The 18059-nt window shown below is 42.7% G+C and overlaps 1 protein-coding gene across 1 annotated transcript; it reads left to right on the top strand.

Moving 5' to 3' along the window:
- The first annotated feature begins 9530 nt into the window (after window positions 1-9530).
- On the top strand, window positions 9531-17581 carry CRABP2 (cellular retinoic acid binding protein 2). The gene is made up of 4 exons (XM_053475530.1): window positions 9531-9762; window positions 15137-15315; window positions 16984-17100; window positions 17198-17581. The coding sequence occupies exons 1-4, from the start codon at window positions 9693-9695 to the stop codon at window positions 17246-17248; spliced, it is 417 nt and encodes a 138-aa protein (XP_053331505.1). The 5' UTR covers window positions 9531-9692; the 3' UTR covers window positions 17249-17581.
- The last annotated feature ends 478 nt before the right edge of the window (window positions 17582-18059 follow it).

The following is an 18059-nucleotide window of genomic DNA, read 5'->3' as shown; positions in this document are numbered from 1 at the left end:
AAGAATTACAATCTCTACCTATATATTTTATTTCTATGGTGTTTAATCGCCCCTCCGATGTTTTTACTTCTTAAAAGTAAATCAAGTGGGGCTTCTTCTCAAATATTTTTTTTTTTATATAAATTGGAATTTTTCAATTTTACAAAAGGAGATTTGTACACTGTCCAAAATTAAACATCAGCGCTTAGAACATTTTCTCCAGAGTCTTCATTCACCCTCAATAATTTCCTGTTGAAATGTTCTCAGTGCATCCCATGGAAGCTCTCACTGCCGAATTCTAAATATCTTTTAATTTCCCCCCAAATTTAAAAGCTTGGTTTCAACAATATTTTTCTCTTTTAGAGAAAAATCCTCTTGGCTCCCACATAGAGGAAAAAGGGGTTTATCGAGCAAGAGAGGGAAAAAAAATCTTCCAAAAAATGCTTTCCAGATGTCCTGTTTTCAATATGTCCTTTACTTAAAAAGATTATTTCTAACACCCTGGGTCCAGATCGATTTAGGAGCTGAAGTCTGTTTTTCTTAACAGAATGTAAATCATCGATCACAAAGGAAGGCTTTTGTTATGGAAGAAACGTTGGCTGCCAAATGAGGATTCATTCAGTGTTTGATACCTTACCTGAATGAATGATCGAATGTGTTTCTGGTACCAAGTGGTAAAAGTGGTGCTATCACCATGCCAACCAAAGCTCCACAGGTTGTGAAAGCTTTGCACTAAAATATCACCTTATAACGTACCTTCACTGTGTTAAGATGAATTTAAAAATGTATATAATAACTTGGTAGAATGATGTATTTAATTTACTCCGTTCTCTGCTGGTTCTAAACACATTATTGGGGCTTTTGGGTCTTTATAACCCTGTGAGCTCCTAGAAAAGAGTATCAAGAGGGGAGGAAGGGAGGAACAGAGATTCTGGGGCCAAAGAAAGAAACAGCTCCTTTTGTTCAGAGCTGCTCCCTACAAATTGATTTATTTCCCGTCGTTGATCCCCAACATTGTTTCTAAGGGTGGACGACAGTTTGGGGACCACATATTCGTTTTACTAGTCCTTGTTTTTGCTTTATGGCCAATGTGGTGGCATAGGAAAGAACCTTGTACGTCTGGTTGTCCATGCATGGGACAAGAAAGGTTTTTACTGGCGGGGGGGCATCTAGGTTGTTACAGGGTTGCATTCTTTTATGTTTATTATAGCCATTTAGCATTATATCCTAATTCTAGAAGCATTGCTTATGGCCCCTCTCTTTCTGAACACCAGGGTCTCCAACTTACAAGTAATCAAAACCCAACCAGGAATATGGGGACAAGCCACGCTCCTCACCTGTTCAATCGCAAGTATTATGTATTATTAGATACATTGCAGCATAAGAAATGATCTCATTTATACGTTTAGTATTTATTTTACATTTTTAAGGAGGTCTGATTTTTGAGGAGATCCAATTACCACCAAAGAGGTTACATTCACCCCTAGAAGTCCAAAAAGTTGTCCATGATTGTGGTCGAGAGCAGAGTTTCTCTGAATATTTCCAGGCGACAACATAAGGTCAGAGGAAGGGGGGGTTCAATCCCGTGGAGGAAATACTGGATTTCTGACCTGCATTAATCCCAGGCTGACTTTATGACTTTGCTAACTTAATGTGTGTCACTAAAGCGGCTGACCTCCTGTAAAAAGCGAGAGGAGATCAAAATATAAGAAAGAATAAAAAAAAAATCAATGCGGTTCTTCCAAGATTCTATTTTATTGTCCCCAAAGGAGAATCGGAATTTACAAGGAATAGAGTAAAATGTGCCGGTCGGAAAGCCTATGCAGGCTTTCAGAAACTTCACAGCGAGACAGCAACCAAAATGGGGCCGGTGAGCATTCTGGGCTCTCTCTGCCTCATTAGAACTGGAATCCCAACACTTTATAAAACTGTTGTGTTTAAATAAAAATATATAATTGGGGAGAGGTATAAAATGTATTCAGAATACCAACAAAATGTATTTCTAAACTATAAATTGATTACCCAAAGAGAAAAAAAAATGTAAAAACAAATGTTGAATTACACAAATCACTAAGAGCTATGTTGTTAACATGTATCTAAAATATGTCACATCCAAGATCATAGATGATTACCAAGCTTCTTACGCTACCTGATCCTCAGGGGTGTGTGCAGGGAGTTCCCGCCCTGGCTCCACCTACTCTCTGCCCCGCCCCAGCATACAAGAGCATAACCATCCCCATATACGCAGATAGCTCCGCCATGTCCCAGTTTATATGAAGAGCAGGAGGAGGAGACCTCCAGTACACCAGCCATGGGCAAAAAGATACAAAGAGATTTGAGGAGCAAACAAAGGACTGGCCAAACTAAGCATAGACACTTGGGCAGTATGCTTCCTTCCAATGGCGAGATCTTACCAAAACCCACTCTCATACCTCTCAAGATTTAAAACAGCCATAGAGGGACTCCTTGTTTTAGGGAATGTAGTCCGAGGTGTGGCTGGACGGGGCTTAACTGACTATTGATGGAGACTTTGTGATGTAGTAATAGCTATTATTATTAGTAAGTCATTTAGAAGAATAATTTATTTACCCTGTTTAATTTATAAAGCCACCCCTGTCTCTATATACATTATCGGGGCTTTTAGGGCTGTAGAACCCTGCGATACCCTCATACACAGCAGACGTTAGACTGGTATATAGTTATACAATGTATACATTATTTTTAGAATTGTACGTTTTGTACATTTTTATAACAATCGTTAGAAGTAAAATTACCAGAAGTAGCAAAATGTTGGCTCTGTGCAATTTTTACATTTATTGATATAATGCCCTAGAAACACATTTTTATTATTTTCTCACACACATTTTAATAAGGTATTTGATGTTTTTAAAAAGAGAGGCCGGCAAGTAAGGACACTTAAAATGATTTGCCACACACAGGCACGTCACGGCTTGGCAGGGGCTACGCGGTGGCAGAATCCGTCCCCGCTCTGTACCAGGGGCAGGTAAAATATCAAGTGCCTCTGCCTAAATGCTAATGAACACCAGCTGCTAGATTTTGCAGCATTAAAGAGCAGGGAAGAATTTCCGGATCTTAAAATGGAAACTTTATTACAATAACGATTAAACCGCTGAAGGTCGTTATGCACGCAGTAAACGGGATGGCCACGTCTGCACAGAATGCTTCCTTACTGGATTCATTACCCCCAGCCTAAAAAGCCCCTTAACCAGCTGATTTACCCTGTATAGAGAATCGGTTGCTATGACCAGCTGTTGCTATCCAAGGTGCAGATCTGCTGCTTGGCGTGAAAATCAATATTTTGTCGGATTCCACAGAAGACAATTTTCCCTGATTAATCTGATCAGTCCCTCTTTGGACTCCAAATCCTTGATGCCCCTCTGTCCTCACTCGATGCCCCTCTAGGATCTCGGCATAATTTTACCAAAAAGACACCTACATTGAGACCCCCCTCCATGGCGGACACTGCATTCACTAAACTCCACTTCGTTAGGGTTCTCTTGTACAATAAGGTTTACTGTTTCAACTTAATCTGTTTCAATCTACAACAAGCAACATTCCATTGTAAAGAACGGGGTTAAATCCCGTGGATGGGGTACGTTAATCCCCCTAAGACTATGCTGCTTCCTGGATGATCCTTCCAGTATCTGGTGCATCTCCTGCATGGGATCTGAAGATTGTATCGCTTGCCCTGGAATTTGGCTCAGAGATAGCTGCTTGTATGTTTTCTGAACATGAATAGCCTACAGCTTTTCAATCTTCCCCTTGGCGGGGTTATGGGATGGGCAGTGTTATTCTTCCCCGTACGAGCGGGTGTGCTAGGTTCATCTCTTGGTCCCCTGCGCTCTCCCGCTGCGTCTCGCAATCTCTCGTATTTCCAGTTTCCGTATTAGAGCGCTGCGTAGACCGTTGCCTACTCGTTGTTGCATCGGACAGAAGTGGACGGCTAGGCTCTCTTTTTCGGACTATGGTGTCATGGGTGAGGCTGCCATAAAAGCAGTGGGGGTCTGAACCAATCAACAACAATCAGCAACTTAACAACTGGGGAGAAATACCTTAATGGGGAGGAATAATCACGCAGATCCCGAGAACAGGAAGTTAAGATGGCTGATCCCATGGTATACACATAAGCCAGGTTTCTAATGTATGTTGATTATTGTAATCTATATACATTGAACAGCGCTGCAGAATATGATGGCGCTATTTAAATCAATAAATGATGAACACCATGCCATAGGTTTATTATTTATTGATTTATTTAGTGCCAGGATGTAGGGTTTTGGAAATAAATGACAATATCCTTTAATCAAAAATCTAAAAAAAAACCAAATCTGCCAATGTATGGACCCAAAAGCGCGTGGCGATTTAACCCTTTGCAATGAGCAGAAAGCGTTACGCGGCATTTACACAGACACCTTTTCAATTCTTTCATCCAGAGATGAATGTTTTCCCATACAGCGGGGCAAAGGTGTTTTCTGTCCACCTGTTGTAGACTTCAACGCCTATCATCCTAAGCCAGACTGGGCGGATGACGCCAGATGTTACAAACTGTTATCTCGTATCCTCCAGCTGCACACATCGGGTAACCTGCCTCCCATTGTTCTGATGATTGAAAAAGATATTCTTTCCAGTAAAAATATTTGGTTCGCTCTATCACACGGAGCTCTGAGGTTTCTACGCCAACAACAACGGCCCTTAATTCGAATCGCAGCCAGGAGCAAGAGCAGGAAAATGCTATCAATAATATATATATTCATAAATTCACATCATATATTCAACTTTCAGTTAATCAATACATCATTTAAATGGAAAATGCTTCAGTTGAAAAATATATTACAAGCTATAGGTCTTGAATTAAAGGGCATACATTTAGCCTGCTTAGTATCATCTGCGTTTTGCCTCAGGTACGAAACAATATTAGAAAAATATTAGAAAAAAATACAAAATAAGTAAAATAAATAAATAATATATATATATATATGTTATAAATGTTATATTATATATAATAAATGTTTTATATATTATATACAATTTTAAGGCATCTGTTCTGACACCCCGGGCTCATAAGCCATCTTCTATTTGCCAAAGTAAGTTTTGTGCTAATTGTTGCTAATTGTTCCTTAAGGATCCCTGAGCGGACATCCAGCAGCTAACCTTTTTTATTTTTTTTATGTCAAAGTAAGCAATCTGGCAGGTAAATATTAATTAAAACGTTCTATGTGTTTTTATAATCATTTCTTCTGTGTAACAGAAATACACAACATTTCGTGTAATCCGACGGCTGATATGCGTTATGTGAAATGGATGTGAGAATTAAGAAAAGCTCTGTTTAGTGAAATTCAAAACATCTCAGCTTTTCTGCTTCCAAAAATAGCCATCTTGCATTTTTTTTTGTGCTGCCGAAGCCAAAATAAGCTGGGTATATACGGTGTGCTCAGCGTCAGAGGTAAGTAACTGTGATTGCAGGAATGCGAGCGTACTTCCTTTGTCTTCTCCGGAGGCCGCGGGAGAGAAAAAAAAAAAAAATCACGCGGAAATCTGGCAATTAAAGCAGATTTTCTCAAATTTGTCATTACCTGGGAAAAAGGGAGCGCTTTCGGCCAGATGGTTTAACCCCGTCGCGGCTCAGGGTTCTAGCAACCTTAGCATGTTACTTCCATGGCGTAAGTATTTAAAGTGATTCTGTGACTCCAAGTGATTCAGACGGGCACCTTAAGGGTGGTTGTGGCCAGGTTTTCATGGGGTTCTTGCAGGGGTGTAATGTAGACTGTTGCGCTGATGGTGGTTCTCAAAATGCTAGCACCCCACAGATAATGTTACGACACAAGTCCCCGAGCTACGCATGCACAGCGACATGTTTCGCCAGATGGAAAGGGAGGCCATAAGAAATTGTATGTATGATGTCCCAAGCTCTCTCTCTACCATTTCTAAAGGAACCTCCTCACATCAGCCTTGGAGCCTTTTAATAACTGCCTCCTCTCCTGGTATTTCCCCCTTCTTTGAGATTTCCTCCCATCCTCTACTTGTGATTTTAGTATATAAGTATACAGGGGCTTTTTAAATATCCACCAGCAGGTGGCGCTATTGCTACATTGGCCACCAGAGGTCATTCAGCTTGTCTGTTAAGCCTTGGAGTTGGTCTTTAGACTCTAATAAAACTCTAATCCCAACCACTTGGGCCGAGATCATTAATCACTGAGATTATTTGGTCGTAATGAAATATAATGTCCTAGCCCGGCCTTTTTATCTGTGTTAGCAGCTCTTTTCCTGTTTCAGGTAAGTTGGTCGTGGCCGAGTTAATATGAATGCCTTGTGCTTTCGATTGAAGAGCAAACTGCAGAACTTAATAGACATCAAAATAAATCAGAGGAATCATCTCCGGCGCTCAGAGGAGAACCGAATAACCGCCCTTCAGTTACCCCGCCGTGGCTTCCGAAGCCAATGACGGGCAGCTTTATTTATGATTTATTAAACTGGCTACTGGGCAAGAGCCAGAAAGATGAGTAAAAAATGGAGTCGGACGGCAAACGTTATTGGAGCTGCTGCTGCGCGGATGTTGGTCTCCAGCCGTAGAAGATTAGAAGTGGGAATCGACATGAATGAGCGTGTGGTGGACGAGTCGCCGACCGGCACATTCATAGACTTGGCCGGGCCGAAAGGACCCGGGGTCCACTTCCATCTCTGCTTCGGGAACTCTGTGTAATTATAACATTCACCCACGGCAGCGAAATAATCCGTGATTCTGGGGGATTTTTTTCTAGGAGAAGACTTTGAATTTCCATCTCTTGACGCCGGGTCAATATCTGGCATTTTCATCGTTTTTCTCTTTCGCTGCAGCGTCTGTGGATGTTGCGCGTTTATTTAAAATCGAGTACAAAAATGTATAACGGGTATGTTTTCATTTCCTCCTTAAATGTGTTCCTGGAACGTGAACCTGGTGGTTTTAATTAACCGGACAGCATTCTAAACCCATTTGTATACAGCCAGTTCCTACAGAGCAGACTGTATACGTCTCGGAGGAACAGATGATGGAAGCGTACTGCGACGCTAGCTATGGGGAGACCATTGCAGGAAAGGGTTAACGCATTGTGGTCGACGGGGCCAGCTGGCGGAACGGAGCGTCCTCCGAGACACCAGGCTGGCACCGTGTGCGAAACACGGCTTCATTACAACACTGAGCCGCCTAGGGTTTCGGCGAAAGGCGTCTGGCTGTGTGTGAATATGACGGGCAGCTGGGACCACGAGATTTCTCGCGCTCCAGCTGCTGCAGTCTAACTCTCGTGACACTCAGGCAGCCAAACGTGGAGTCACAGAGCTAGCTGGCGCTGGAGGGAGGCCTTGCGTTCATACTCAAGAAATTTCGTCGGTGCCCAACACGCACATGCCGGTAACGGCAACGTCAGGCCAGCCGGTAAACCGGACCAAATGCAACCATTCCTGCTAATTCGTGGACACTTGGCTACTGTGTGTGTTAAAAGAAACACATCCATCAAAGCAGAAGGTTAGGTAATGCGGCTGGAATGATTTCCGGGTAAATATAACAGATCGTATCAATGGTGCAGGATCTCTCGACATCAGTCAGGGACATGTTTGGGCAGGAACCTCTTGGAGACGACGACACGCAGTCTGCCGTGTACAAGTGTCTATATTTACACAGTACACTCACTTTCCGACGAGGTCCGGCGAGATATTACTTAGAATTGACTTTTCCTGGCTCTTAACTCTTTCGTGGCTTTATAAATATCTTGTAGAAGTTCACGGTAAACACAGAAACCCAGAATCCCGGCAGATCGGCCCCATTCAGCCACCGATTAGTCGCCCGTTTCTCCTGCTGAAACCTTAATCAGTCGTTGGTCTCGTCTTAGATTCAGGAGCCGTATTCCTACCCCATGTTTACATTCCCTCGCTGTATTACCACTTCTGCCGGGAGGGTATTCCAGGGACCCTTTGAATTTTCCGACTGTTATCCCATCGTCCTCCATGCCGGACAACGCATTGTGACATTTTTGTGCCCAGAAATGTTGTTTTTAGTCAGTTAGGTGTCCTTCCTCCTGCACGCATCGTCCGTGGCGGTGATTATCGTCGCACCGTCGTGTTATCTCCTTCATACCCCAAGCAAGTTAAATGCAAATCCAGTTCAGCCTTTTGAATCTGTGATTGTAAGAAGCGTGGTAAATAATTACACGCAGGCTCCGAAATAGAGGACAAAATAATAATGTATTTCCATCAGCTGAAAGAATCCCCAGGACTTCCATCGGCCATAATAATACGCAGAATCCTTGTGGGTGGGAGTGCACATACACACATGACATTAGCATGTATCCGCAGCCATCGTCATATTATTCTATCCGTAACGAGCGTAACCAAGACCAAAGGATTTGCCTTAGGAAGCAGCAGCAAAGCAATACGTGCAGCGTGTGTACATACATAAGCGTGCGTACATAAGCGTGTGTACATACATATCCGTGTTGCTATTCTTTACAATCTTCCTAAACCCTTCCATTAACCCCTTAAGGACAATGGGCGGTCTCTAAACCCATCGAAAACAATGCATTTTGAGCCCGTACATATACGGGCTTTGTCATTAAGGGGTTAAAGAATTGTGTCTTTAGTTTAGCCCAGAACACACAACAGATCCCAAGATCCCAGAACTGCCCCAGGCAATCCAGGAGGTGTAGTTACCCCAATTTCTATTCAACTGGGGGTATTTCTGCAAGATACTTAATATCTCGCCTATTACTTATTATCGTTCCCCGGTACATATTTAACACAGAAACAGAATGGATAGAGCTTTACGGGTCCTAAAGGAGATGGCATTAAAGGGGATACCTTTCATTTGGCCAACAATGAAATAACATAAGATTTAAGGGCTTCGGTGGTTTCTCCCTCAGCTGGAATCATCTGAGCCATCTAAAGAAGAGACCTGTGAGGTTCGTAAAGCTTACATGACCCTAGATGTTGGTCCAATAAAAGGTATCGACTTAAGACTCCATCTAGCAAAAAGGATCTGACTGCTTTATGGAGACCTTCCCGATATAACAAGTCTTTCTTTTGAAAGGGGGGCAACCTAAACGCAATACCACGACGCAAAGTGAGACCAACGACCATTTTCAAGACCAAATATTAATAGTTTGATAAAAAAGGTATGATTATGCCCCGCCTGTGTATTTATCACACACCTTACTGGTCCAGGACTATTACCGGCTGCCGGCAGATGGCTTACATTCCAAACCGGGTGATCTGTTTGTTACAATGTTACTGGCGGCCACCATATAATTGTCACTGTAAGCGAAATAGTTTTCCCTCCGGTTTGTTTGTTTCTTTTTAAGGGGGGGGTGTTTGCAGATGAAGTCACAGGTGGGATTAGGTCTTGTGCTGTGGCCCCTCCCTGGGGTAGCAGCAGGGGGGTAGCACTGAGCAGTGGGAGGTTTGGGATTCAGCGTTGAATGAGAAGGGGGTGTATATATATAGAGAGAGGAAGCTTTAGGTTGCATTGGTTTAACCTGCACAGACTGAGAGAGGAGAGTGCCTGCTACGGAGTCTCACAGCCCGAGAGCTGCACATCTGTACCGGGGCAATCGCTTAAAAACCGCTGGGAATTGCACCCTCCAGACGGACAGGGCTCTTAAACATACCCAGGGCTGCTATCCAAAGAGCCTTCAGCGTGCCGTGATCCCAGACAGACAAGCGCAAAGATGCCCGGCTGGTCAGGAAACTGGAAAATGAAACACTCTGAGAATTTCGAGGAGCTGCTGAAAGCTTTGGGTGAGTGAGAGCTTTACGGAGTAATCTGTTAATTGCCCCTCAGGATCTGGATTCTGGGGATTATGCTGCCCCTTAGGGCTTGGCTGACAGTTATGCCATTAGGACACGCACCTCTCATCTTTCCCTAATACAGAGACCAGGACACGCACCTCTCATCTTTCCCTAATACAGAGACCAGGACACGCACCTCTCATCTTTCCCTAATACAGAGACCAGGACACGCACCTCTCATCTTTCCCTAATACAGAGACCAGGACACGCACCTCTCATCTTTCCCTAATACAGAGACCAGGACACGCACCTCTCATCTTTCCCTAATACAGAGACCAGGACACGTACCTCTCATCTTTCCCTAATACAGAGACCAGGACACGCACCTCTCATCTTTCCCTAATACAGACACCGGGACACGCAACCCCCCCCAATACATAGACATCGAGACACGCACCTCTCCCCCCCCCAATATACAGACACCAGGAGGTGCACCTCTCACCCCTCCTAATACACAGACACCGGGACACGCGCCTCTGACCCCTCCTAATACATAGACACTGGGACACGAGCCTCTCATCCCTCCTAATACACAGACACCGGGACACGCACCCCTCCTAATACACAGACACCGGGACACGCGCCTCTCACCCCCTCCTAATACACAGACACCGGGACACGCACCCCTCCTAATACACAGATACCGGGACACGCGCCTCTCACCCCCTCCTAATACACAGACACCGGGACACGCACCCCTCCTAATACACAGATACCGGGACACGCACCCTTCCTAATACACAGACACCGGGACACGGACACCTCTCTCTTAATACACAAACACGGAGACGTTTGCGCCGTCCTTCCCAGGGGGTTGTTATGGAAAGCTGTGTATGAGTAGGTGCCACGTGCCGTGATAAATTACCCGGGGGAATCTGTATTCTGTCTCTGGCACTTGGAAGGAGGTACGAGGAGACATTACATGCCCCCAAGCCCTGCTCCATGAACTTGTTGTTTGAAAAACACAAATCTGTTATTTTTTATATACATAAAGCATCAGCAAGTACAGACTTGTCTCCAGTCACCAAGGACCTCTCCCTTCCCCGCGTGGGATGCCATCTCGATACAGTATCTGGTTGGCATTATCTGTGCATCCGCCTGCGTCCTTTTGTTGCCTCTGGTTTACGATGTGTGCTCATCATGTCTGTGGCAAGGCTCTGGCTACTAATATCTGGCACATAATGAGTTATATTAGCCTGATGTGGTTTATTTAGCTACGGGAGCGTCATGGGTTTATTTTTAAAAGGATTTTCACTTAAGAGGACTGTCTGGAAATTGGACGATGCAGGTTATCATGTGTTAGAGGCTGTCTACAGGCCATGTGCATGTAATTTACTGGATAGTATCAAAATGTGCCATCTTTCTGGTGGCAGGAATACTGCAGCTGGAAGTGATAGACAAAGAGGCCAGTTTATGACATTTTATTCCCGGTATATTATAGGTATAGATAATATTTTGAGTGGTGTAGACATGGTTTAGAAAAATGTGTGACGGTAACCCAACTCCACTAGCAGATCTGGAAAGCATCTGACACTCTCCGACCCTGGCACTCCGGATGGATCATCATTGATCTTACCAAAGCTTTGCCGCGTGTCACACGCATTTCAACACCCTCATTCCGCATTCGGAATTCTGGTGGTAGCCTAAAGAACATGGATGCTTTAGTGAATGTAGCTTGGGGGTAGAGTCAGAATGTTACTCTTGGACCTTCTTGCCCCACTTCGTTGGGGGTAACTGTTAGATTCACAAGTTAGGTATTAGTAACCAACCCTGTTGGATCTGCACTTCTGTTCATGCTTTAATGTTAGTCTGACGCATTTAGATTAAGAGCACTCGGGATGGTGCCTTCCCTCCCACATAACATGTCATATCTGAATGAAAGGCTTAGCAGGCATCAGAGTTAGTGTCTCATTTTAAATGTAATTCTTTAGGGATGCCAAAAACTAGAAAAATGCCCCAATGATAATATTTTGTCCTAATTAAATCAGCGACGGACAAACAATGACTGGTGCAGAGACTCCACAGAGCCCCTTGTTTCACAATTAATCCTTTCACTGCCAGTGGGGCGTGCAGATCAATGTGTCGGTGGCGATGGGGTTAACACAGTAAATCCCCTTGGCGTGTAACACAGGGCACACACACAACAGGTGCAGGGGCATCAAATTCACCAGCAGGGGTTTCACTGTACATCGGAAAGGCCAGGAGCTGGCGATGGTTTTGGCATACGCCCAATGAGAGGGCTGCCAGCTGGAAAGGGGGATTTGTTTTAGCGGCGAACATGACACAAGGCACAGGGGGGAGAAAAAAAAAATACACATTTCTCACTGCAGGGCTCCATGGCGGCCCCGAAAAATTAATGGGATTTAATTGTTGAATGCAAGACACAGCATGTAAATGGACACATTGAGGCCGCTTTATCAGGGCCGTCCAGCTGTGAAAAATAACTCCAGAAAAATATCCCGCGGTGTTAAATGAAGTTCCTATTCTTTCGTTTATTTCTTTTACCTCTCCGTGCTTTCATTTTCTTCCAGCGCATTTTAAAATTGGATAACATGATGTGCTTTGCATTAGAGTGCAAGCTTCCAAGACTACTTACTCCTCCTTTAATTCTTCTATGCTCAACACATAATATAATTAGACTCAAGATCACTATAATATTTATCTATAAAAATTATGTTTTAGTAACCCCCTCAACCACCATAGCGTCCAAATGTGTCAATCCCAACGTTTATATTAATATATGCTGTATTCTATTTTCTCATGAGTGAATGCCAATCAGTTACTGTATCAGTCTGTCTCAGACCCCCAGCTGTTAGAATGCCAGGAGATCCTGAACCCTTCCACATTGGAATTTCGAGATATAACTACGTATAATTAAATTAGTTTTTCCCCCACGGTTCGCATCCCTGCTGCCTATTCCCAGGCTGCGCCGACAATCCCTTTTCTTGGTGTCGGATTCCCACCTCTCCTGTTGATAGAAAAGTATTAATAGCTTGTGACTATGATTTAACATGTTGGATATTTAATACTCAGTCCTGCAAAATGATCCTTTCCTTTAAGATTTTAAAGTAATTGGACCGTTTCTTGGCAATAACCCCCACTGAGTTGGACCTATTCAATGCACCGCGGAGGTCCACTTAACTTATCTTCTGCGACTTCAATAGATAATTCGCCATTTTATTTTTACTGTACACTTGGATTATCTACCGAAAATTTACAACAGGTCCCCACTTCACCCTTGGTTTAACCCTTACTCGAGGAGTTGTTAAGGTCCACATCAAACAAAGGGAGGCTGGTCAATCAGTGGTTTTATTACTAGTTGTGTTCTCTCCAGGTCACCAGCCAAACACAGCCATTGAAGTTTTTAGAGTCCTCCCCATTGTTTATTGGTCAGCGTAAATCTTTTTTATGGTCTTATGACTTATCACTTCGGTGTTAAAAATCTTCTAAGGAGATCAAAGCTGAGATTTGAAGGCTCCTTTGGTTAACTTTTTTCCATTTGTGGTCCAGCCTCCAAGCACAGATCTTGTATATATATAGTGTTATTTCTCACACCTCCTCTGCTAAGAAACACGGCTTATCATTAACATTCTTATACATGGAAACACTGACCTGTCTAAAACCCACATATCCAATAGTTTCCTTATATATATATATATATATATATATATATATATATATATATATATATATATATATATATATATATATATATATATATATATATATATATATATATAATACATCCATTAGTAAGTGTCCTGAGGTAATATGATCGGAAGTTCTACTCAGTTGAACCCATGAACCCAACACTTCCAACCAAAGTGGCCATTCATTAATAGACTTGTGAAGATTTATTTTTATGCAATTCGTTGAACGTTTGAGTTTCCAGCCACAGGAAATTAATAGTCACTGATGACTCAGGGATTAATGCGGCGGATCCAAACCCCAAGCAGCCTCTCCTCTCTTGACATCATGTCAGAAGATTTGATAATTTGGCATTGTGTGGATGTTGGGATCCGTAATGTAAAGTTTGCCAGCGTTCATTCCATTGCCAGACGGTCTCCTGAACTAACAAGGATCTTATTCTTTATTCATTCATTATGGACAGGATGGGATTTATATGTGAAAATGACAAGCGCATTCTTTTCCCTTTTTTTTTCTTTGCATAAGGCTTGATTCTTCCTTCCCTTTGCTGAAATGACCTCCCTTTCTAGTTCTTGGAAATCATATGTCTGCGGTAACCCCGTGTCTACTCAGGCCACATGTGACATACAGGGCTTGGATGTAATGCTATTGTGCATTATTTACTAATTAGTTGTCCTAACCTAGTCCAATAATCGAGGCTGAGAATGTAATAAATATCAAGGTCAATCTTGTCTGGTGTTGAGATCATGGCCCACTTATTGTATATTGGACCATAAATACTGAGAGCCTTGGGATCACACAGATATATCGCCATTCTATCCATTTTATCTTTTTCGCTCCTTGTAGCAAAACTAAAACTGAGTTTTCCAACCTCTTTGTCTTACAAGACACCTATAGGTTCTGTTGGCCAGTATGTTCCTCATCAAGTCTAGACAAAGCCGCTTCTCGTTGTCCTGTCAAGATATATGCGTTACTTCACTTCACTTTTTGTTATGCTGTGCAGAAATAGTAACAAAACCCTGACAAAAAAGGATACAAAGTTTTCGCTTATTTGAATTTTACAGCTTGGAGTTTAACAAACAAGTTATTACAAGGATCTGGAACCAGGAACGCTAGGGTTCCACAATGTCGTCAACTATGTCTTCATCGCCTTTATCTCAATCTCTCAGGGCCTGAAAAGATCTGATTCAGTGAATGTATAGTTACTGTAATGGGGTATCAGTGTATTTTTTTGGCAAGTATTCATTTATGCTACAGCTTGCCAAGAAAGTTTCAAGCAAACCGCACCTGGCCTAAGAGACACTGTTTTCTGCACCATCTAGAATAAAATCCCGAGGCTGCAGTGACCTGAAAATTGAAAGTAGATCAGCTGCAGGTGTGGGAAGTTCACAAGAGACCTGCGTGGTGTGTGGGATAGAATTCCCACTCTGCCACACTCCGATGACAGATGGAGATGAGACTGTCCTGAAAGGATGGGTTTTGTCTTGTCTACAAACTGAAAGACCCTCTGACTTCTGTACCTTGTAGAAGTCACTTGAGCCCCCTCCCAAGCTTCAGCAAGATCATTACTAACCAAACCTTAGATGGAGAATGTTCACGCCTTCTACAACCTTTTGTCTTAATTAGCATTTTTTCGTATTCTCTCTTATCTTTTTTTTTTCCGTGGTCTCTCCAGGTGTCAATGTGATGCTGAGGAAGATTGCCGTGGCTGCGGCGTCCAAACCAGCAGTGGAGATAAAGCAGGAGGGAGAGTCCTTCTACATCAAAACCTACACCACGGTCAGGACCACCGAAATAAATTTCAAAGTTGGGGAGGAATTCGAGGAGCAGACTGTGGATGGCCGTCCTTGCAAGGTAATGGCATGGAATACCCCGACACGACCGTCCCTTCAGATTTATGTCAATTTTATATTACACAGATGCCAGTAAGATGAAACATACATTTAAGTTGGTATCTGAAGGCAGTCACCTTTGTATATGTCACAAAGGATCACGTGGACATGTTGTCTTCCATTATCATGCCAAGGGCCGATCTTAAAGCGCCAAGCCAACTTCACTTCTTTTGAAGGTCTGAATATTCCAAATTATAATCCTTAGAACCATTTGAAAGCCAAATGTCCTTTTCATTAATGTCTAGAACTCCACTTTCATTATTTAATCCCAAGAAATCGTAGGGTTTCTGTACCTGTGATTGGTGGGAATAAATTCATCATGTACAGTATCTATCCCATGTTTCATAAAGTGCTGGGCAGCCACTTATGCATATTAAATAACCAACACGTACAAATGATTACGTTTCCCCTGTACGGGATGACTCACAGAGTTATTCTGGAGCAACTGTTCTGCTGGTGTGGCAAAAAAATGACATAATTAACCCCTTTGAAGGCTCAACATTTTCATCTGCCTGTAGCTACCGAGCCATTGAATTTTATCCTAATTTTTGGGGTTAAAAAGGGTCATTTTATACTTTTATTATATCATTTCCAAGGAAAGTGGAGATGCAAGTCTTCTTCCCCCCACGGTTCCAGCATTCTTGGAAAGAATTCTGAGATTTTAATTGAGTCCCCGGTTTAGAAATAACGGAAATTACTCTTCACAAGGAGGTCCGCTTCTCTCTGAAGCACTCTGCGGTCGGGTAAAGTGAGGTTATGCTGAATCTCTGCCATAAAGAAATTTAGCACCGATACACGTTTGTGCCCGGTCTTGGGATGTATTAGCTCATAAGACCGGCTGGCCTCATTTAAACCGATTTCACATGTCTTGAAGATATGCTGAGACATCTCTTTCCCCTCTGGGGACAGCAGCATTTACTCTGTGGGATACAGATTAACCCTTTTATATACACAAGACCCTTCGTAATTCTCGGTGTAGCTTTCTGTTCTCCTCACACCAGTCGCATAAAAATATATTAAAAAAACTTTGAGCAGACGGTTTATCACATAGAAAACTAACTGACTCATTTCATATTAAGGCAATCTTTAAACTGCTAGCAGTCTTTCCAGATGAGGAACTGTGTAACGTTGCATAGTTTTCCCTAGATTTGAATGTAGCATCATCGCATTTTGATAACAAGGCAGGTTCTAGCATATGGCTCAGCGCCACCCAACACAAAGCCACCCAGCCATGACCACTTGCATCCTTCCCAGAGTCAGATCATGATCTGATTATAAAGGCAACACGGCTTGGTTTTCCTCCAGTTTGGAATCTATTCACTGTCCCTTTCTGAAAGCACTTCGGGTATTTGTTAATGATCATCTGTTTCCAAATACACCAACTCAATGAGTAACCACTTGTAACTGCCGCATGTCTGATTGTTTCTCCTGCACTCATTCACTTTCAGTAGTCAGGAGGAAGATGAATCAGGGGGTTGGATAGGAAAAGAGCAAAACGTGTTATATTTCTCAGGAAAGGGTTTCCAGGAGAAGCTCGTTGTCTCCTACCAGTGATTGATGATTCCGGAAGTATTCGGCATCTCTGTCTGAAGGATGTGTTTCTAATTGCCTCTTTTTTTCCTTTCTCTAGAGCTTAGCCAAATGGGAAAGAGAGAATAAAATGGTCTGTGAACAAAGGCTTCTGAAAGGCGAAGGCCCCAAGACTTCCTGGTCAAGGGAACTGACCAACGATGGAGAGCTCATCCTGGTAAGTAACACTCATTTAGTAGAACCCAAACACACATCTTCCGGAGTGTTTCTCTGTTCCTCACGCTATTCCTTTCTGTTCCTGATATTCCTTGTAGACTATGACTGCCGACGATGTTGTCTGCACACGAATTTACATCAGGGACTGATGACACCTAAGACCACCGATCTTCTTCCGAGAAACATCTGAATCTTCAGGAATGACTTCTTCTAAAGCAGAAAGTATCCCTTACACAGCATTCACCCAGCCATACGTGAATTCTTACGTCGTTATTGTCTGAACCAAAACATCCATTTATTTCATTTTAAATCTGAATGTCCACGTCCGTCCTGAGCATCACTGTATTTGTGATGGAAACGTGAAGGTGTCGACCAAAACCAAATTGATATGCTAGGCTGTATTATATTGTGTGTTAATAACTGTAGATTGCTCTTGGACTTCGTAGTCATTTGTTATTGTGATTCCGCAGACCAATTTAGAATGCAATGCAATCACAAGCCACGAGATAAGGAAATCGAGCCGTCACAAACGATGGGTTCTTCTTCAATGAATCGGGCCATTTAACCATTAAGGTCTAAATCTGTCAATTCAGGAGGTCCAAATAGTCCAGATCATTGGTTGTTCATTATGAAAATTATGTAAAAGGGCCACGAAGAAGACCTCTACTAAGTTAGCTACAAATGTATGGGTTTTTTTGTTTGCTTCCTTGGCTTATTTGTTATAGAGTCTAAATGTTCAACGCGTTGGCTGTTTAACTTATGAAGCCCATTCTTGCCCCATTTTCATGATTGTTTGAGGGGTCATCTTAAAGGAAAATGACAAACTGAACACTTAGAGTCTTTTAAAGCAGTATACGGCTCATCACTCTGTTCTTTTCCCATGTTCTTCATATATTAATTAGCAAATTCCCCAAACTTTAATTGACGAGGGAGGCCATTTTGTTTTTCTGGTAATCGTCT

This window comes from Spea bombifrons, chromosome 9 (genome assembly GCF_027358695.1).
Source record: "Spea bombifrons isolate aSpeBom1 chromosome 9, aSpeBom1.2.pri, whole genome shotgun sequence".
NCBI classification, from domain to species: Eukaryota; Metazoa; Chordata; class Amphibia; order Anura; family Pelobatidae; genus Spea; species Spea bombifrons.
This window is presented reverse-complemented; position numbering and strand designations above follow the sequence as displayed.

Excerpts from the sequence above, each read along its gene's own strand:
- CRABP2 (XM_053475530.1), top strand. The coding sequence starts at position 9,693 with ATGCCCGGCTGGTCAGGAAACTGGAAAATGAAACACTCTGAGAATTTC. Across the intron at positions 9,763-15,136 it reads GGAGCTGCTGAAAGCTTTGG|GTGTCAATGTGATGCTGAGG; the intron begins GTGAGTGAGAGC and ends TGGTCTCTCCAG. Across the intron at positions 17,101-17,197 it reads ACGATGGAGAGCTCATCCTG|ACTATGACTGCCGACGATGT; the intron begins GTAAGTAACACT and ends TATTCCTTGTAG.